The sequence below is a fragment of the Quercus lobata genome, chromosome 2 (genome assembly GCF_001633185.2).
Source record: "Quercus lobata isolate SW786 chromosome 2, ValleyOak3.0 Primary Assembly, whole genome shotgun sequence".
In the NCBI taxonomy this organism is placed as follows: domain Eukaryota; kingdom Viridiplantae; phylum Streptophyta; class Magnoliopsida; order Fagales; family Fagaceae; genus Quercus; species Quercus lobata.
The window spans coordinates 52,082,184-52,103,115 of NC_044905.1; the positions used below are offsets into that span (position 1 = coordinate 52,082,184).

The 20,932-nt window shown below is 36.4% G+C and overlaps 1 protein-coding gene across 1 annotated transcript; it reads left to right on the forward strand.

Annotated features, from left to right (window-relative positions):
* Positions 1-16,758: 16,758 nt before the first annotated feature.
* LOC115975819 (cytokinin hydroxylase-like) lies at positions 16,759-20,622 on the forward strand. The gene is made up of 5 exons (XM_031096821.1): positions 16,759-17,112; positions 17,428-17,654; positions 17,814-18,055; positions 18,459-18,837; positions 20,003-20,622. The coding sequence occupies exons 1-5, from the start codon at positions 16,833-16,835 to the stop codon at positions 20,420-20,422; spliced, it is 1,548 nt and encodes a 515-aa protein (XP_030952681.1). The 5' UTR covers positions 16,759-16,832; the 3' UTR covers positions 20,423-20,622.
* The last annotated feature ends 310 nt before the right edge of the window (positions 20,623-20,932 follow it).

A 20,932-nucleotide genomic window follows, 5' to 3' on the forward strand; every position in this document is an offset into this window, starting at 1 on the left:
GATGCCATGCCATGCACCACATAGGCACACATTAAGCACTCACTAAGCACACGCCATGCATCACCTCATGCACACACATACACAACACATGCACACATATGCACAGTTGCTATATTCATACATTTGGCTAATGTTTACACTATTTTAGCACTTTCAACATGTTGTTTTAACTGTGTTATATTATGTTTTAAGTATTTTTATCTTTGGTTTGGACTAACTTGAATCTAATCAAGTTTGTGTTCAGTTTTTGTGTTTTTGCACATGTTTTCCTTTTGTGTTCTCTATGTACATGTGCAGATGTCTCTAACCAAGCATTCAGCATCCAAGAAATTCTCCAAGCGTGCTCGCACATATTCTGATAACTTTATATCAGCTGATGTAGACATGGCTTACAATGATTGATACAAACGAGCCAAAATAATTATGGAGAGATTTGTCAAATTGGATACTCTTGAAGACACTTTCATTCTAGACATGTTCAAGGAAAGGACATGGATGAAGTTGTTAACTCCGAATGGAAGTGTGTACTTGGAAATCATTAAAGAGTTCTTTTCCAATGCTAGTGTGGACGAAAACCATATTAACTGCTAGGTGAGACACAAGGAATTTGCGATTACAAGGGAATCAATCCAAGACTTCCTTGAAGTTTGTCCTCCTTCTCAGTCGATTACCATGCAATACAATGATCGTTTGGAATCTATTGAGGAAATGGTAAGGCTTCTTGGTGGTACACTAAACAAGAAGTCCATGAACACAATTCCATTCAGTTCGAAGATGAGGGCTCTTGCTTATGTGATGATCCACAACTTGTATCTAGTCACCAACCTGACGACATTGTCTGCTCCGAGGACAATCTTCCCCTATAATCTCTTTACTCACAAGGAGATTGATATTTATGGACACATCTTCCACCTCCTAACCAAGAGCATCACTAAAAGGAGCTCAAGGACAATCATGTCATTCCCCACTCTTATTATGGGCCACATTGCAAAGACAAGGCTCAAGCTTCTGAGTGGTCTCACTGTGGTACAAAGAGACCATCCTATTGGTGCACACACAGTGACTTGAAGCACAGCTCACATCAAAGGCTCCAAAATAGGTGTGTCTTCAATACCACGAGATCGTGTTGAGGAAAAGGGTGGAGATACAAAAGAGGAGATTGAGAGATTCACCACTGCTCTAGAGACTTCAGCTTAGCCATCATCTTTAGCACCAACCCGGGGACCCGATAGACTTAATCGTCTCATTGCTAGAGTAGAGTAGATGTTTATTATGCTAGACTCCCATGTGTAGCATACCGTGGACTAGTTTGCATATATCTAGGGTCAGATCACTGCATTATCTTCACAGATCGATGATTTGCCCATGGAGCAGGGATCCGATTCAGAGTTTGATCAGTTCTAGCCTCTTTGGCCATTCCGATCAAAAAGGGGGAGAAAATTTTGAGGGGGAGCTTGCACAGTTAAGGGGGAGCATAGCTTAGACCTTAGATACATTGGTTCATTCAGGCGGTTTAGCATTATTTATGTTTGGTTTAAACTATTTTAGTGTTTACAACTCTTGGATAGCTGTTTTTATTGCTTTTCTTTAAAGCTTAAGTACTCTGTTTTTTTTTTTTTAATTTCAGTTTAATATTCAGTACTTGTGTTTATCTTAATGCTTTGTAGCATTTTTTTTTTTGGTACTTTTAAGATATTGCTAATATGTCTTAAGTACCTCACACTTGTACCCTTGTGGGATCTTGTATCCTAGATGCCACAAGGGTACATGTGTGAGCATATTCTTGGACATGCAATTGATCATTGTGATTGGTCTTTATTGCATTGCATGTCCAGATGAGCATATTCTTGCTAAATGTTCATTGTAGTCATTTTTTAATGACTGACCTTTTTTGATCAAGATATGCTTACATGTTATATAGTGTTTGCAAACTTGATCGCACTTTACTTGCTCATGTACGTACCATGTATTCAACTTGTCATAAGCTTAATGAAAGTTTTGTTTGTGTGCAAGTGTTTCAGGTTACAGGTATATACATGCAAGTGCTTCATAGCTTCTAGATTAGGTGTGAGTGAGTTTTGCCATTGTTCCCAAACTCATGTTTCAGTCTAGAGTCTGTTTTAGGGGTTTTGTCACGGAATAGCCAAAGGGAGAGATTGTAAAGTTGTAATTTACAATTATGTGTTTTGTTGGCTTTTATTCCGTGTCAAATTTGATTGTAATTATGTTCAATCGTTTGTAACTTTTATTTCATGTGGGATTTATTTGTAACGGTTGTGAGAGAGAGAAAGAGAGAGTGTGAAGACTCAAGGCATTGAAGACTAAAGTGTTTTCGTGGGTAGCTCGCGAGTAAGCATCCCGTGAAGTGATGCATGTGCCTTGCACATGTTTGGAATGCGAAGAGTCAAGACAGGATGGAGACAACTGGTTTTCACGAGTATCTCGCGGCTAAGGCCTTCCCGTGAGATACCCGCGAAACATTCTGTTTTGCCAAACTGTCATTTCTGATACACACTTTTTGTGCCTACACTATTTATACCTACATTACCGACAGATGTTGAGGAGTGCTTCTGAGAGAAAATCCTAACCACAAACCTTGAGATTTAGAGATTATTATACCCACAATTCTCTACACAATTGCTTGTGGATTTTTCTCAACTCCTACCTCTCCATTTCCATACCATTGAGAGGTTGATAGCCCAAACACTGTCCACACCCTTTTAGAGTGTTCAGTGAGGTTTTGGTGCTGCTGGGAAGCATTGGAAGAAGTCAGGCTTTGGCGGATGCAAACGGGCGTATTGCGAGATCCGGAGAGCTAGTCAAGACACAGTTCCTAGAAGCCTTGTTAGAGTAGGAGTTTGGAGGGCTTAGGTGCATTAGATAGATTAGGCTTGGAGAGTCTCTTGCTAACCCATGTATCCTAACTGATTGTCTAGTGGTCAATTACTGCTTGAAAGGCGGCAGAGAGGTTTTACGCCGAGTACTTCGGTTCCCTCTTCAATAACACATCGGCGTGTTATCTTGTATTTGCATTCTTCTTCTCTACTTTTTTAGCTTTCATATTATTGCTGTGTTATATTGAACATGGCTTAGAGTAGTTTGTTTGTTTATCTGCTCGCATTTACTCTATTCTGCACTTATTATAAGTTAGAGTAAAATCTATCGAGCCATATTTTTTAATTTGAGGGTCTAAATAGCTCTTGTGTTTTAACACATTTTCAAGCATTCAGTTTGTATATTCGTGTTCCCAGCTCTTACTAGCAACATGTTGCACCAACTACTTCTTTTCAATAACTTCTCAGGATGCAAGTTGATTGTTGAAAACAAATTTGATCTCTTGGAAACTTCAAGATCACTTGAAGTTGATTATGGTCATTGTCGTTTCTAGCAATCCAAAGTGGTTAATCACTAACTTATATAAATTGTGTCTCCATCGAATTTTTCTGTCCACGTTTTAATGAAGATCAAAATAAATATAGGTTGAGTCATTTGATTGGTATAATAATTCAAGGAAATCATTTCATTTTTGGAAGGCCAGTGAGGGTAATGGTGACATTGAGTATATTCTCAATAGTTTATGAACTAAATTCGACACTGTTGTCAATTTGTGGACAAAATCAAACTCTAAGGCTGCATTTGTTTTGGCTTCAAAGCACTTCCAGAAATGCTTTTGCACCCACAGCTCTGTTTGGTAGGTGCTGAAAATTGAGTCAAACGGAATTGGTATTCCGCATTGACCGTAAAATAAGGCATTTCGGGCGTAAAATGATTTCAGGTTCTATTTTACCTTCAAATGAATTACACCCCAGGAAAATAGAAGAGAGAGAGAGAAACAGCAAGGAGATTGCACTAGAAGCACCAGCTCGTCGCACCCAACACCGGCCCACCCCAAATCGCACCAGTCTCGTCGCACCTTAGCACCTCCGAGATCGCGCCGCCTGAAGCACCGGTGAGATCACATCCCAGCATCGGTGAGATCGCACCCTAACACCGGCGAAAAATGCACCCATAGTCGCTACTAGAAGCTCATTGGCGCCGCCATCTAGATCGTCACCACCCAAGCTTGATCCACCCAAAACCAATCTCGTCCTTGACCCACCTAAGATCGAGCTCATTCTTGACACACCGATCTTGTTCTCCCTCTTGCTCAACGTCGCCGATCTGGCCGCCACCGACCACCGGCCCACTCCACTCCACCCCCAAACCCACTCGATTTGGCCGCCGTCGTCCTCCATGGAACTCTGATCTCTCTCTGGCCGCCATCGATCTATCTTTCTTTCCTTCAATCTGTCACTCTTTCTCCCTCCGATCTCACTTTCTTCCTCTGCTCAATGTTTTTATTTTGATTTTTGGTTGTGTTAAGCATATGTATTGAAATTTTCTATAATAAAATTTGTTTGGATGCTGAGAAAATGGCTAAGAAAATGTGAAAATTTTGCAGGAAAATAGCATTTTTAGAATGTTACCAAACATCGAAAATCATTTTCCGGACTATTTTCCATTGCACAACCAAACACCTGGATATTATTTTCTTTACGGAAATTCACTTTCCCCTGCATTCATTTTACACTCGAAATTCGATTTACATTGAACCAAACGCACCCTAAAACATAGCTCATAAAGCAAACTTATAATTTATCTAACTTTAGACAATGTGCCGCACTTTCTACACCTACAACATTTATCCGCCTAAAAAAAGGTGGCTCTAATGTCAAAAGGAATGATTGGTTAGCATTGATAGTTCAAAAAAGAAACCTGATCCGACAGATGTTAGTGAATGTGGGACTGTACACATCTCCAACTGTCGAGGTTTAAAGAGAACAGGCTGGGAGCAATAGCTAAAATAAATATTTATTCCACGCTTTTTATCCTGAAACACTTGCACATACAACAACAAACTTTCATTAAGCTCACAACAAGTAAAACACAAGGTATGTATAGGAACAAGTAAAATGCGATCAAGATACCAAAAGAATTGTAAGCTATAAAGCATAACTTGATCAAACATGAACAGTCATTAAGAAAAGACCACAATGAACATTTATCCAGTAAATGATCATCTGGACACGCAATGCAATTAAGAGTAACGCTAAAATCAATTGCATGTCCAACAAGCATGATGCATAAAAGAAACTTGTAGGAACCAAGTATAAGACTTCTGGGTCTTAGATCACTTGGGCTCACAATTTATTTGTAGTGGGCTTGAGGATTTCCTACTATGGGTCGTTCTCGGCAGAGAGACTCAAAGTAACACTCAGTTGATACTCTCTTCCTTGATTGTTTTCTCTCAATTTTTCTGAACCCCTCCTTCTCTCAACTTTCTTCTATTTATAGCCAAGGTTAGTGGGGGGATTATGATTACAGTCACCGTTAGTGCTACTGAAGGTCCAATATTATCTGGTTAAAGTGGGTGTTTAGGTGAGAGGGCGGTGTAGCATTTATGATCTTGGAACTTGGTTCCATCTTGACCGATTATGTTCGGCAACTCAGTTTCCCGTGCATATCACATTTTCCCGGGCACGGCTCATATACTTGACCGGGAACGGTTAATCGATCACCTCTTGGAATTCAATACCCTAAACTTGTTTGTACACTAAGGCAGTTTCAAGAAGGGCGCAGGGTAACTGGACCTTTCTGCTGGGCCTGTGCCCAGGGCCTGCATGGGCCTGGGATCTCGGTGCCGTACAAAACTAAAACTAAAAGCATTAGAAAGTAATAAGCATCAAAACGACTATAAAAACCAAGATACAAAATAGTACTAAAGAAAATTAAATTTTAAACTAAAGTACTTGAAAGCTTTAAACGAAAGTAATGTAAATATCCAAAAGCTATAAAAACTTAAAGTAAACTAGACTAGCCAAACAATGGTTAGACTATCCAAAAGTGTGTGACTATAGGAAATCTTCCTCCTTTTGATCCCACAAATCTCCCCCTTTCAATATGTACACCTCCTTTCATGTGATGCTCTCCCCCCAACATTGCTATATAGACAAATAACACCAACAAGAACATCACTACTACCCCCACAACACCCCAATCTTTGCACAAAATAGCTAAAGCTTTTATTTCCTTGCACATCGCATCGTCAATACCACAACATAGCAATGCTCCCACAAATGGTGGTTAGACGAATCTGAACCTGGTTATTGGTAGAGTATATTACATTAGCAAGACCTAAAATATGTTCATGTAAGCCCTCAACCAAGATTGTTAGCCAATCGGAATGAGAACTAGATGGTCTCGACTAAGTGCTAGTAGGCTGCGGCTCAGGAGTGTGAGGAAATGCAATCTCGGGATGCCCAAGGATAGTGGGAACAACTAATCATTGTTCAGAAGGAGTGGCATGATGGGAGGAGTCGCTTTTTGGAGTTTTGGAGGGACTTTGCTTTATCCTTTCAGCAGATGAGTGACTCTTGCTCATTTGGAATGACATCATTGAAATTGGATGTTGATGAGGCAAGATAGTTCATTCTTTTGGTGGACGGACACATTTAAGAACCATGATCTTCACGACAAGACTGCAAAAAGGAAGACACATTCGTGCAACTAATCGGCCTGTCATTTTTCCCATGGTCTGAAATATGTAAGCACAAATGTCAATTTGAGCTTCTTTGATTAGATCACACAAAAATTGAGCTCTTCCAAGATTGATGAAACCAGTGTTGGACAGAGGATATAGATTGGAAAACATGATCAATGTGAGAGTCTTCTATTCCAGTCCAAACTTTACAGTACCAATGGAAGTGCCTTTAGAGGAGACCTCATGATCAGCTCCTAAAATGTCAAGAATCTCTGTCACTAGAGCTAGTCTATCATCATATGGTGAAATGTCCACATTCGCTGGACGATTGATGTGAAGAATCTTCGCAAGATAATCCGGGGTGATGATAAAATCCTTTCCTCGAACCTAGCACTTTAGTTCAGCTCCAATGAACCAAGCGTTCAAGTAGAACTCTATGACCAATTTGTCAATGGGATCCTCAAAGTTTCCGAATAGATTTGCCCAATCTTTATCCGCAAATATCTTAGGGATGAAAGTGGATCCCAAGGTATCAAACCAAATAATCCTTTCCACCACAGTAGGTGCACTTTCAAAGTTGTTAGAGAAGGGCTGAAAATTCAAGAGAGTTTTGAATCTCCTGTTGTCAAAGTCATCGAATGAATGATGGGTCCTCTTTGATATAGGAGATGACGTGAGGTCAATCACTCGTTCTTTACCATGAGAGGAACAACGATACATCTGCAAAAAGAACAGTCACACAAAAACAACGACAAACACAAGCAAGGAAACAAACTTGATTAGATACAAGTTAATCTATAAAACCGAACAAAAGTTCTAAAAAGAACATAAAAACAAGTAAACAAAGTCACAAGATCATGTTTTAGACGCTAAATATGTAACAAGACTTATCTAGTATGAGTGAAATTCAAAACATGTCAAGTGATCAAGTGTGTGCATCAAGTGTGCATGTGGTGTGCATGTGAGATGCATGAGCAATGCATGACAAAGCACTCATGGGGAAAAGTGTGTAAAACACACAACCAATATTTAAAACTTGTTAAGAATGTAAAAACATAGTAATCCTCAAAAATTGGTACTCATCAGAGTCCAAAACAACGAGAAAATGCCATTTGGGCATTTCATCAAACACTTAGAGTGCATACAAACGACTAATATGTAAAAAAAATGCATGAACATGTTGAAATTTTTCCTAGATACATGTTAAAATGCCATTGGGGGCCAACACAAACACAAACAAACACAATGGGACATAGCGCAATCAAGAAGATCAAAAGATTTTGCAAAAAAATAAGTTTTTCCCAACCCTTTAAAAAATAACCCAACCCTAAAAACCCTAGAATCTAAGACTTAATCTAAGGAATCAATAGTGAAAAATTGTTAAAACATATTTTAGATGAGTCTTAGGAGGGATTGATCTTGAGTTTTGGGTGAGAATTTGAGAGAAAATGTGTTTAGGGTTGAGAGAGGCACGGAGGAGGCAAAATGAGAATGTTTGAAAAACTATCATTGTTTGGCTTTAAAAACTGCAAAATCGCTCATTTCGCGGGTAAGCTTCTCGTGAAGTTACTCGCGAAATGGTCACTGAAGCATATTGACAAATTTCGTGGGTAGCCTTTACTTGCGAGACAGTCGTGAAAGTCTCTGTCTGAATTTCAAAAGTTTTTAAAATTGCCTTCCTCATTTTTGCGGGTAGGATCTTAGTCACAACTTACTCATGAAAATGCCTTTGAAAAAGATTTCAACTAAAATGAAATGGACTGATTGGAAAACAAAACTCTAAACACACAAAATGCATAAAAACACTTTCAAAAACATTTAAAATACTCAAAAATCTTTTTGGGTTTGATCATCAAGCAATTGAGTATACACATCACATTTGAACACGAACAATCACACAAATGGAATAAGCATTCGTTGAACATTAGACTTGTGTGTTATGTGTGTGGATCAAGTATGAACTAGTCTATATTCTAGTATGAAACTTTAATGATCAATTCAATCAAGTCATACACAACTAATACAAAGTCAAGTGACCTATCTCACTTGTAGAAATGAACATATATGACCCCTTACCAATGTGTTTACAATTGATTGAAAGCTTTTCATTTGGCTTCCATTTTTCATACTTTTGATCAAATACAACTCAAATTCTTGAGAAACGATGCCATGAACTTTTTGATGTATTTTTTTTTTTTTTTTGACAAATAAGCCATTGGCTTTGGCACCATACATTTTAATACAAATTTGCTCCACCTTTTCCTAGTCAAATTAGTTTTCGAAGCAAGGCTTTTTCAGCTCTTTCCCCTTTTTAGAGATAGACATTTGTAGAGCTCTTTGAAAAAGAAAAAGAAAATGTGAGGAGATATATAAACACAAGTCTACTTATGTACCAAGATCAAGCAAGATTATTGACCAATCATTCATGACGAGCTTGAAGATCTATTTACAACAATCAAATGTAGATTTCTAGATGTCGCTCACACTTAGAAAATGTGCATACATAACAAGCTAAACTCGTAAATGCACTACGCCATTAGTACGGAGGAACTAGGCCAAACTCACATGTGATATACACAACACCAAATGATCAAACTTTTTAAGATTTTTCACTTTTTATGGGTTTTTGAATTTTTCAACACACTTAAAAATAGAACAAACAAAGTAAGATCAACAAAAACAAGGTAAACAACAAAACCTTTTAAAAGAAACATGCTTAAAACGAAAGCAATGACACAAGAAGATTACATATGTCACGATGCATGAAACTATAACCCTAATACGTTTGAAGTATTAATGCATGGGCATAGTGAGTGATCATGCATGAGTACCCTTCTTCACCCACACTGTACGAGTGTTTTGGGTGAGATCCCTAGATGGAGGGGTACGACTGATATAACTCTCAAACCTCGGGGTGAAGCTAGTAAGGCATGATGAAATGTTCTTCAACATTTCCATTGAGTTGTCCCTCATTTTCTCCTTTAGCTTGAATTCCCTTTGGCATTCTTCTTGAGTTATCTTGACCATGCAAAGAATCAGCCCTCTTGAGTGCTTGAAGCTTGAAGCAATTTGGCATTGTGTGCCCTTGCACGCCACAATGATGACAGAAATGTTTCACTTGAGGTCCCCTTTAACTATTGGGTAATGACTTCCCTTTTTCTTTTGGTTTTGGACCAATGGTTCTCTTTGCAGCAATAGGGGTCTCAATCTTGGGCTTCTCCACTTTAGGCTTCTCTACATTCTTTCCTGACACAAATTCACTTCCTTCTTAGGTCCGCTACTTGACCTTCCTTCACTGGTATAGCCTAAACTGGTCTTGTCATTTGAAGATTTTTGAGAAGAAAGCATGCTGTCAAGCTTCTTGGTGGAAATGCACTCCATTTTGACATTTGCTTGGATTATTTCAAGTTCAAGGAACTTGATTTTAGAATACACATTCAGGTACTCTTCCTTTAGCTCTTCAACTTTACATTTAGCTTCCTTAAGTTGCACAAGTGTGGATTTATTCTCTTCTTCAATTTTCTTCATCTTTCTAACCACATTCTTTGCAACTTTGGCATATTTGCCACAATCTTCAAGCAACGCATCATACACTTCTTGAAGGTTCTTCTCACCTTCATTGAGACACATCCTTATCTTCCAACTCTTCAACTTCTTCACTTTCGGAATATACACCTAGATCATCAACCAGGTCACTCAACTCATCTCTAGAGTCAACTGCGGTAATTGCCATGAAGGTTGAATAGTTTCCCTCACTATCACATTCTCCTTCTGTATCAGAATTTAAGCTTTCTGAATCACTAAGGGTAGTTGCAAACACTTTACCTTTTCCTCGCAAGTAGTTTGGACATTCTTTCTTAAGATGTCCATGCCCATTACATTCATAGCACACAATTCCTTGAGTTGATGATGAATCTTTCCCATCCTTATTCTTGAACTCCCTTTCATCATTCTTTGAGGATGAAAACTTTCCTTTGCCAAATGACTTCCCTTTGTTCTTCATCTTAAGAAATTTTCAGAAGTTCTTTGCAAGAAATGACACATCTCTACATCGTCTTCATCGGAGGAATCACCCAATTGCTCATTTATAGTTTTTAGAGCAAGGGATTTGCTAGATTTGTGAGAAGGCAGTTCGAGCTCATATGTTTGGAGAGATCTAATGAGTTCTTGAATCTTTATCTCATCCAAATCTTTACTCTCTCCTAGGGCTGTGACTATAGCCCGGAAGCTTTCAGGTAAGGATCTCAAGATTTTCCTCACCACCTTAGCTACTTCAATGTTCTCCCCAAGATTAAGCTTGGTAATCACTATCTCGTTGAGTCTCCCATAGAAAGAATCAAATGACTCATCGTCGCTCATCTTTACTTTTTCAAACCGAGTAGTGAGCATTTGAAGCTTGGTATCCTTGACCTTCTTGGTACCTTCATAGGTTGTTTCAAGAATAGTGCACGCCTCTTTGGCGGTCTTCACATGCGAAATCTTGTGAAACTCATCAGTAGAAACACCACAGAAAATAGCATTAATTGCTTTGCTATTGGCATTCGCCAGAGTAAGAATAGCCTTATCCCATTTGGATTTGGCAGTAGTGGGTCTTACATACCCATTCTCAACAGAGTCCCACACCATCTCATCAATGGCACAAAGAAAAGCACGTATACGTACTTTCCAAAAAGCATAGTTACTCCCATCAAAGTATGGAGGAGCATTGAGAGATTGAGATCTATCCATCTCACTTAGGGTCTAGGATCACACTAGGATGATGAAATTTGATAAGTGTACCCGCTCTGATACCAATTGAAAGCTCGGAGTCTTGTCTTCTCTAGCTTTCCGGATCTCGCAATTCAGCCCAATTGCATCCGTCAATGAATGGCTCTTTCCAATGTTTCCTAGCAGCACCAAAATCTCACTTTACACTCAGTATGGGTGTGGCAGGTGTTTGGGCTAGCAACCTCTCAAGGATATAGAGATGGAGAGGTAGGAGTTGAAGAAAACCACAAGGGAATGTGTAGATGATTGTGGGTATAACAAACTCTAACTCTCAAGTGTATTTTCTAGGGTTTTCTCTCTGAAAACACTCCAATTTGTGGGTAATGAGGGTATATATAGTGTGGGTAAAGACTTAGTAAAACAAAACTTCACTTGCCAAACAGAGAGTTTCGCGAGTCCTACGCGGGTTGGCCTTACCCGCGAGACACTCGCAAAAACCTCCAGCCTAGCATGACTCTTCATCTTTCAATCATGTGCCCTACACGTGGCTCTTTCAGGGGTCAGCTTCTTGCAAGACACTCGCGAAAACTACTTGTTCATTCTTTGAAGCTTCAGTCTTCACACTCTCTCACACTCATCCCTTACAATTAGAAACCCACATACATAAAGGGAAAAATGATTGAAGAAATTACAATAAAATTCGGCACGGAATTAAAGCCAACACAAAATAGTTGTAAATCACAACTTTACATAAACTAATTAATTAATTAAAAAGGCAGAAGTTGAAAATTTGTGAGACAAATTTTAGGATAGGAAAAAGAAAAAGAAAAATTGATGACAACAATTAGGTTTTTATATTTATCCAAAAAATTGAAAAGTGGTTAGAACAATTAAGTTGTTGTTTGATCCAAAAAATTCCTACTATTTGGTGCAATTATGTGGCAATTAAATAGTTAATCCACTTTGCGCAACAACGGATTCTAGACCCAACTTTTATTATATAGTATAATATATGATATAATCTCTAATTGAATTTAACTTTTACCCTGCATTTACACATTCCATTAAAATATTGGCACATAATGTTTTTCTTAAATAGTAGAATCTATAGTTCCATATACAAACAAAAATCATAATAAATCTTTATTAACAATTATCAAATTCCATATTTTGATAAAATAAAAAGATAAAATCATATTATATAAAACACTCTTATGAATTATACGGATTATTGATTACATTGTTATTAAATCTGTTGATGCAAATACAATAATAATGGAAATAACACAAAGAGAAATTGAATAATACTTCTGAATATTATTAATTTAAAGAGAAAAATTACATAACATTATTTGGACTGAGGTGCGATACTCGCTCTCTTTAAGGAGATTGAAGTCCTTGGTTGGCTAAATGTTGTAACCGATGCAGACCTTCTTTGACTTGTCTCTCTTAGGATACAACAGCCCAACAAGTGTCATATGGCTAGAACAACCTCTGCACAAAGTGTTCAAGCCCAAAACTCCACCAGAAAGAACACCCTTCCTTGCCAAGAACCTCTCTATTTTTTTAGTGTATATTATTGTAGTCATTTGGATTGGGTCTGAATGAGTCTATTTATAGGCTCAATGGGCCTCACAAAATTACTACCCAAATTAGTCTGATTAATTAGGTCTGATTAATTATTGGATATTAATCTGATGGGCTGGAGTTACACAATTAATGGTGAGATAAGGAGGTATTGAAGAATGATAAGGCCCAAACGGATAGTCCATTAAGTGGGTTAATGGCTCTTCATTTTTCATAATAAAAATGGAGTATTAATTCGGCCCATTTACTCACCAACGGATATGGTAATTATTTTGAATGGGTTGTGAAGTAGGAGGATCCAAGAGGCTGATTCATTGCCATTTTTGACACCTCCATCCTTCACTTCCCCCTTGTGCACATATCTAGTCCAATATCTAAGTCAATTCATATTAGCCCATTAATCACCACAATTAAAAAGAGTAAAATAATCTCTTTCCTTTTCAATGTGGGATTAAACAATTTCACTAACTTCTCATCTTCTACATTCATTCTCACATCTTTACATTTATGTTGTAATATTTATTCATTTTATTTAATTAATATTAAAATGCTCCAACAAAATCTAAACAGGACATTGACCTGGTTTAGGAGTCGAGTCATTGGTTCAAACAATAAGTCATTAGTCAAACTATAGAGTTAAATTAAAAAAAAAATCAATATAAAAAAAAGTTAAAATAAATATGTAAATTGAAAAAGGAATGTCTAAGTTACAAACTAAAATTAATTCTAAAAAACTAGTCACATTTCACAAGTAGCACTAGAAAACATAAAATAAAATAATGTCATAAATACAACCATGTTTTTAATAAATAAAATCTTATCACATTACTTAAAATTATTTTAACAAAAGCATATCTCAAACTCCAAAATCACATTTTATGCATATTGCATATCTCACTATATTTCTACTTCCATTAATTACGAGAGATAAAACTTAAAGCTCTATCTTTATTGAAATGCCCAATATCAACTTCATTATAAAATCTTTAGTTCTCATTACACTCCTCATTCAATTGATGATACTGTAATGGACCTATACTAGATTTTATTGATTCATGGTCTAACTAAACAATTGAACCAACTTAATGGATATGTACTCAATTAAGTTACATTAACTACTCATTCTTCTCATCATTATTTAATGTGGGACTTCACTCATATGTGTAACCCAACAATCTCCCCCTAACGTGTGAGTCTCTACCTTTCTATGGGTTTCAAGACCTCTCTGTGAACCATGAACAAGTCCTACTTGCTCCCCCTTGCCTAATGGGCCTTTCCATTCACTTAGTGCATCATCCTTGGGCCTCCATGTGTCAACTCTGCATGTCCTTTATCCTTCATGGGAACCTCGCACTTCATTGTTGTCTAGCACCAATGGCAATAATAATCTTTTGTTGGGCTTTGTCCAAGATCGTTTTTGTGGGCTTAATGGGCTCACTTGGTTCAATATACCATCCCCGCTCCAACTGCGAAAGGGACCCGCCCTACTCCATTTGCGAAAGGGCTTTAAGTACACACACCATGTTCTTGCTCCAATTGTGAAAGGAACCTCGATAACCTTGCCACCTTTTCCCCACACTACCACGGGCTCTAATACCACTTGTTGGGGAGATAAAAATCTTAGGGAGCTTCCTTGAATAATTAATATAACATGACACATTTTAACCCAAAATGCCTAAGCTCAATGGGTATTTGCTCAGTTATGTTATATTAATTACTCGTTCTTCTTATTATTATTCAATGTGGGACATCACTCACATGTGTAACCCAACACTTATGTATCGGTTTACCAGGTTAATGGCCTACCCTAAGAAATCTGCCCATTTTTAATAATTATCACTGACATGTTAAACGAAAATAAAATAATATTGTTAAAAATCATACACATAGGGTATGTTTGGTATATTGAATGAAAATTACATTAGAATTAGTAAACTTTATTACTAGGAATAGAAGATATTGTAATGGAATAACTATTATTATTCATAAGTTTGATTGTTATATATGGAAAACTTCTAAAAGATGAGGTATAAGGAAAATTTATATTTTTGAAAATATATTAATTTTAAAACCTATTATATGCACTAGGGAGTTGTTATTACAACTATTTTAAGGAGGAATAACCATTCGGATTTAGATCTTCTAGAGTTCCTAAGATAATCTACCACATAGAGTTCTTTTAATCTCAACCATTCATTTTAAAATAAATGGTTTAGATTATACCATGTCATTAATCCATTGATAAAAATATTAAAATAGGAATAATGCTAGAGATACAAACTATTTTACAAAAAAAATTTACAAATTGCTGATGTGGTGAGTAATTATTAGTAAATGAAAAAGTGATATTAATGGGGGCCTAGATGAAAACTAATAAAATGTTGGCCATATGGGTGTGTATGGGTCGGGTTAAGGGGATTTTTTGACCCAACCCACCATAGTGGATTAAAAAAAATCCAACCTAACCCAACCCAACCCATCACAAGGGTACACCCCAGCCCAACCCAACCCAACCTACACGAATTGGGTTGGGTCGAGTTGAACCCATGGGTTAGACAGTTTTTTTTTTATTCTTTTTTTTATTACTATTATTATTAACTTGAGCAGGAAAAATATATATCCTACTTGCCACCTGAGTTGATAAATAAAATATTCATAAATTAGTATTTTAACTTAGTTATAAACAAAACATATCCAACTGAGTTGATAAAAAAAAAAAAAATACATGAACTATTATCCCAACTCAGTTATAAACAAATAGGAGTGAAATGGGAGAGTGGGAGTGGGAGGCGGTAGAGAGAGAAATAAGATTGTTAGGGTTTGTAAGGTAATTGGGTTTTAGATAGGAAGAACCGAATATGTGAAAACATTATTAATTATATAATATATTTCTATATATATAATTTAAATTTTAAATATATAGATGGGTTAGGTCGGGTTAGGCAGGTTTGTGATTGTTATGACTTGCACCCAACCCGACTTGCTATTAAAAAAATTTTCATAACCCAACTCGACCCACCAACCACTAAAAACCGAACCAACCTAGCGGGTTGGGTTGGGTTTGGTGGGTTGGCTACATACCCCTAATTGGTCACATCAACATTGTGTAAAAATATTGTAAAATAGTTTATATTTGTAGCATTACTCTTTAAAATAAATGCCATGTCAACTACAAAAATGGACACCTCAGAGGGATTAATGACATGTGGTAGAGTACCCTAAAAATTCTAGAATATTTGAATCCTATTTATTACACATGAACTGTTTTTTGAGAAACAAAAATAATAACTATTCAATTAAATGAGTTATTATAGCATACGAAACATACCCATAATAATGTTGCCAATGGCATAACAATTTATGATGAGAATCCTTATTTAGTTACCTGCCAAAACAAGGTGGATTCTATTTTCCAAAGCAAAATAAATAGGCAATCTACCAAGACCTGTACTCTTAAAGGGTAAAATTTTGAGAACCAAGTCTGGATGTCAGATTAATTTAAAAGAATATAATTTTTATTATTATTTATAACTCAAATAGTTGAAGTAGGTTTATTGCAGTGGCAGAGCAGTAATAATATTATCTTTTATGATGCTCTGTTATAGTATGTATTTATTTATTTTTTGATTGATGCTCTATAGTATGTATTAATTAGTCTTCTACCGATTTTGGTAAGAATAGTATTCTGAAATTTAAAATAGTGTTTTCTTCCAACTTAATTTAATAGGACCATAAAACTTAAAAAATTCGGTACTATAAAAAATAAAATAAAATAAAATAATGCAAGTTCTGTCTAGTAGCTTTACAAATTAGCATTCTAAAAAAAAAAAAAAAAAAAAAAAAAGCTTTATAAATTAGCCTTCTAGATCTTGGTTCACTAACCCAAACAACCCCCGGTTTTGCTCTCTATCTCTCTTTCTTCTCTCTCTCTCTCTCTGTGGGCAGCGGGACTGTGTGAGATACTATCTAATTAGCTAGACTGATTTGATACTGCAAGCTTTTGTCTTTGATTACCACCATGGCCATGGTGGTGCTCACAACTCTCTTGGCCATATTCCTATCGTTGTTCATTAAAATTGCGTATGACACTCTCTCATGCTACTTTCTAAATCCAAGACGCATCAAAAAAATCATGGAGAAGCAAGGAGTGCGTGGCCCCAAACCTCGGCCTCTCATAGGCAACGTCTTGGACATGGCCTCCTTTGTAGCCAAAACTACCTCCCATGACATGAACTCCATCGACCATGACATCGTGGGTCGCCTTTTACCACATTACGTCGCGTGGTCCAAACAATATGGTATTGCTAGCTAGCTACTTCCATTTTCCCCTCATAAAACTTTGCATATATATATATATATATATATATTTATAGTCTGAGCTCTAATCGCGATGGTACTTCGGGGTCCACACCCCCTATGGGAGAGGAACAGACTCTTTCAGTAAGTAGGAGTAAATAATTTTTTTTCTCTCTCCACGTGGGTATGTTTGGCTTCAACATCCCGTGGACACTAGTCCCGATGTATATATGTGTATATCTTCCTCTCTTTTTTTGGTTATTTTTTAATGAATACTTGTTCATCTTTTCCTCATACTAGCTTGTTTGCAATATTAGGAAAGAGATTTATATTTTGGAATGGGGTGGAACCAAGGATGTGCCTGACGGAGACTGAGTTAATAAAAGAGCTATTGTCCAAGTACAGCACCATGTCCGGTAGGTCGTGGCAGCAACAACAAGGATCCAAACATTTCATTGGGAGAGGTGTATTAATGGCTAACGGCAAAGATTGGTATCATCAGCGTCACATCGTTGCTCCGGCCTTCATGGGAGACAGGCTTAAGGTATGATAATATATGATAAGATTGATAATTGTTCTCAATGATATTGCAATATTGACACAACCCCACTTTTCACTTCAAAATCAAATTTTTTATTTTTATTTTTTAAATGTTCGAATTAAGAATGTGATAAATTGATGGTTGGTTTTCATTTTTCTAAAGAGTTATGCGGGGTACATGGTGAAATGCACTAAGGAATTAGTCCAATCACTACAAAATGCTGTAGAATCAAGCCAAACAGAGGTGGAAATTGGTGAATACATTACTAGACTCACTGCAGATATAATATCTAGAACGGAGTTTGATACTAGCTATGAGAAAGGAAAACAAATATTCCACCTTTTGACAGATTTGCAACGGCGTTGTGCTCAAGCAACTCGCAACTTATACCTTCCCGGAAGTCGGTAAGTTACATATATAGATATATAGTCATGCACACGTCTTTGATATCTATACCATGTTTTTTTATTTTATTTTATTTTTAACCGGACGATTCTACCTTTGATAGATAGGGGATATGTCTTTTACGATGATCTGATTTTCTTGTTTCTACTTTTGTGGATTCCATCTTTTTACTTTAAGCTTATGGAGTCTTTATTTTCTGTTCATCACTTTTAAGAGGGCTACAATATCTAAGATATTTCTAAGGATATTTCAATTAAATTAAACATCATCTATCACGTAATCATTATAAATGCGTCAGCAAAACCAACCCCCTAAATAAAAAATTAAAAAAAAAAAAAAAAAAGTCATCTAGCATAGCATACAAAAATTCAAACTCCTTAATTTATTTATGATTTTTTTCAGGTATTTTCCTAGTAAATATAATAGAGAAATAAAATTATTGAAGATGGAGGTGGAGAGGTTATTGATGGAAATAATTCAAAGCCGAAAAGACTGTGTAGAGATTGGTCGGAGCAGCTCATATGGGAATGATTTGCTGGGTATGCTCCTTAATGAGATGCAAAAAAATAAAGATGGTGGATTCAGCTTAAATTTACAGCTGATCATGGATGAATGCAAAACATTCTTCTTTGCTGGACATGAAACCACTGCCCTCTTACTCACATGGGCCATCATGTTACTAGCCAGCAACAATTCTTGGCAGGAAAAAGTTCGAGCTGAGGTGAAGGAGGTTTGCAATGGTGAAACTCCCTCTGTTGATCATCTTTCCAAGCTCACCTTGGTAAGCAAGAAATGATTATTATTATTATTATTATTATTATTATTATTATTATGATGGGTGGAGTTCCGAGAAACTGAGTTATGCTAGGAATACAATTATTTTTATATGTGAAGTGATAAATTTTGATTATGATAACATTACTTTTTCATAGTATCATCATTAATACTATTTTTATTATGTACTAATCAAAATAAAATATACATGAGATTGGGACAAAACATGTAAAATATACTCCTAAAAACATCAGGAAGAGTGACAATTGGCAATTTGCCATTGCCCCTAATTAACCAAAAATAGCTCTTTCGCAAAAACAAATAGAACCTAACAGATCCTACTTCTAGCACTACTGCACTAGTAGCAAATAGCAATTACTATTTTCTTTTTAGTCATAAACTCAGGGATATTCACTTTTGAATTGTATGTAATGTCAACCATGGGTTTAACTTCTTAAAATAATCAAAATGGTATTGAAGAAGTCCAGAACCCTCATTATGTGCCGTCAGTTGTTTAGGTATATGTATATAGTTAATTGTGAAAATGATGGTTTTTATTTTTTTATTTTTATCACACAGGTCCAGGTTTATGTAACCTTCTCTACCTTTTGGCTAACATCAAATTCAAGTCTTAGGTCTTCAATAGTAGTAAAAAAATAATGTGCGATGGACATCGCGCCGCTTTTCTTCCCCTAGAAAACTAAATCCAAAAAGGAAAACTGAGGACACTGGCTAGTGCACTCAATTACTTACTCCCCACTTCAGAGTCTGAGAGGACAAACCTAATATAAAATTTTGAGAGTCAAAAATGATTGTTTTAGTGGCTTAGTTGGTATTGAAAGGAGACCAAAAATGGTCATAGGATCTGGCATTGCCTTAGTAGGCAGAGTTTTAAAAGTTGTATTAGTGACGTAACGTCATAAAATGTTTGATTTAATTTTTTTTTTTTTTTTTTAAATTGTTACAAGTCAGAAGGAAGGATTTCAATCCTAATTCTTCTCATAAAATAGATCCATCAATGCCATTGAACTGAATCCTATCTTTGAATCTATTTCTCAATTCTCATATTATCTGATTAGAAATATTCTTGCTTTCATTAAAGGGTTTTTTATTTTTTAAGCTTTTTATTTTTATTTTTATTTTTACACAATTTTTAAAATTTGTCTTTGCAGTTGAATAGGGTAATAAATGAAACTCTTAGACTCTATCCACCAGCTACTGTTCTACCTCGAATGGCATTAGAAGATCTTAAGCTAGGTGACCTGCATATCCCAAAGGGTCTATCAATATGGATTCCAGTGCTTGCAATTCATCATAGCAAAGAATTATGGGGTGAAGATGCAAATGAGTTCAACCCAGAAAGGTTTGCTTCCAAGTCATTCACACCTGGCCGGTTCATTCCTTTTGCCTCAGGCCCCAGAAATTGTGTTGGCCAAGCTTTTGCCATGATGGAAGCTAAGATCATATTAGCCATGTTGATCTCGCGGTTTAGCTTCACTATTTCAGAGAATTATCGTCATGCTCCTGTTACTGTTCTCACAATAAAGCCCAAGTATGGAGTTCAAGTATGTTTGAAGCCCATAAGCACTTGAAACATACTGATTTTGAAGTCGTATAGAGAGCTTGTGTTTTGATGAGGGAGTTTGGAATGAGTGTTTTGATATAGATTTTAAATGCTGGAAGTCTTTTTCAATTTAACCAAAGTTAGAGGTAATAGATTCAGGGAAGAAAATATGCTATTGTAAGAATTACAAATGAAATGAAAGAACCATTATGATTTTGGTTTTGGTCATCTGGTGTCAAAACAAGCACTTAATTAAAGTTAGAGGCAGTTTAGACGTGCCTAAAGTCCCATTAAAAAAAAAAAAAAATCAAAGAAGCCAAAACATAAGGTGATGAGTTAAAAGTGTTTCTTCTTTAGCTTGGATGCTCCCCAGACACTTACATTGGTAATGTGATTCTTCCATCTTTTTCTTCAAATCAACTAATTTAACAAATGCTCAACTTTTAACATTTAAAAATAGACAAAGGTAAGGATTTTTTTTTTTTGAGAAAGGGATAGGGTCAAGTTGTTTTGCTATAAGTTTGGTGTGCTAAATTGT

Coding starts and splice junctions, on each gene's coding strand:
- LOC115975819 (XM_031096821.1), top strand. CDS start 16,833: ATGGCCATGGTGGTGCTCACAACTCTCTTGGCCATATTCCTATCGTTG. Junction 17,655..17,813: donor TCATGGGAGACAGGCTTAAG/GTATGATAATAT, acceptor ATTTTTCTAAAG/AGTTATGCGGGGTACATGGT. Junction 18,838..20,002: donor ATCTTTCCAAGCTCACCTTG/GTAAGCAAGAAA, acceptor TTGTCTTTGCAG/TTGAATAGGGTAATAAATGA.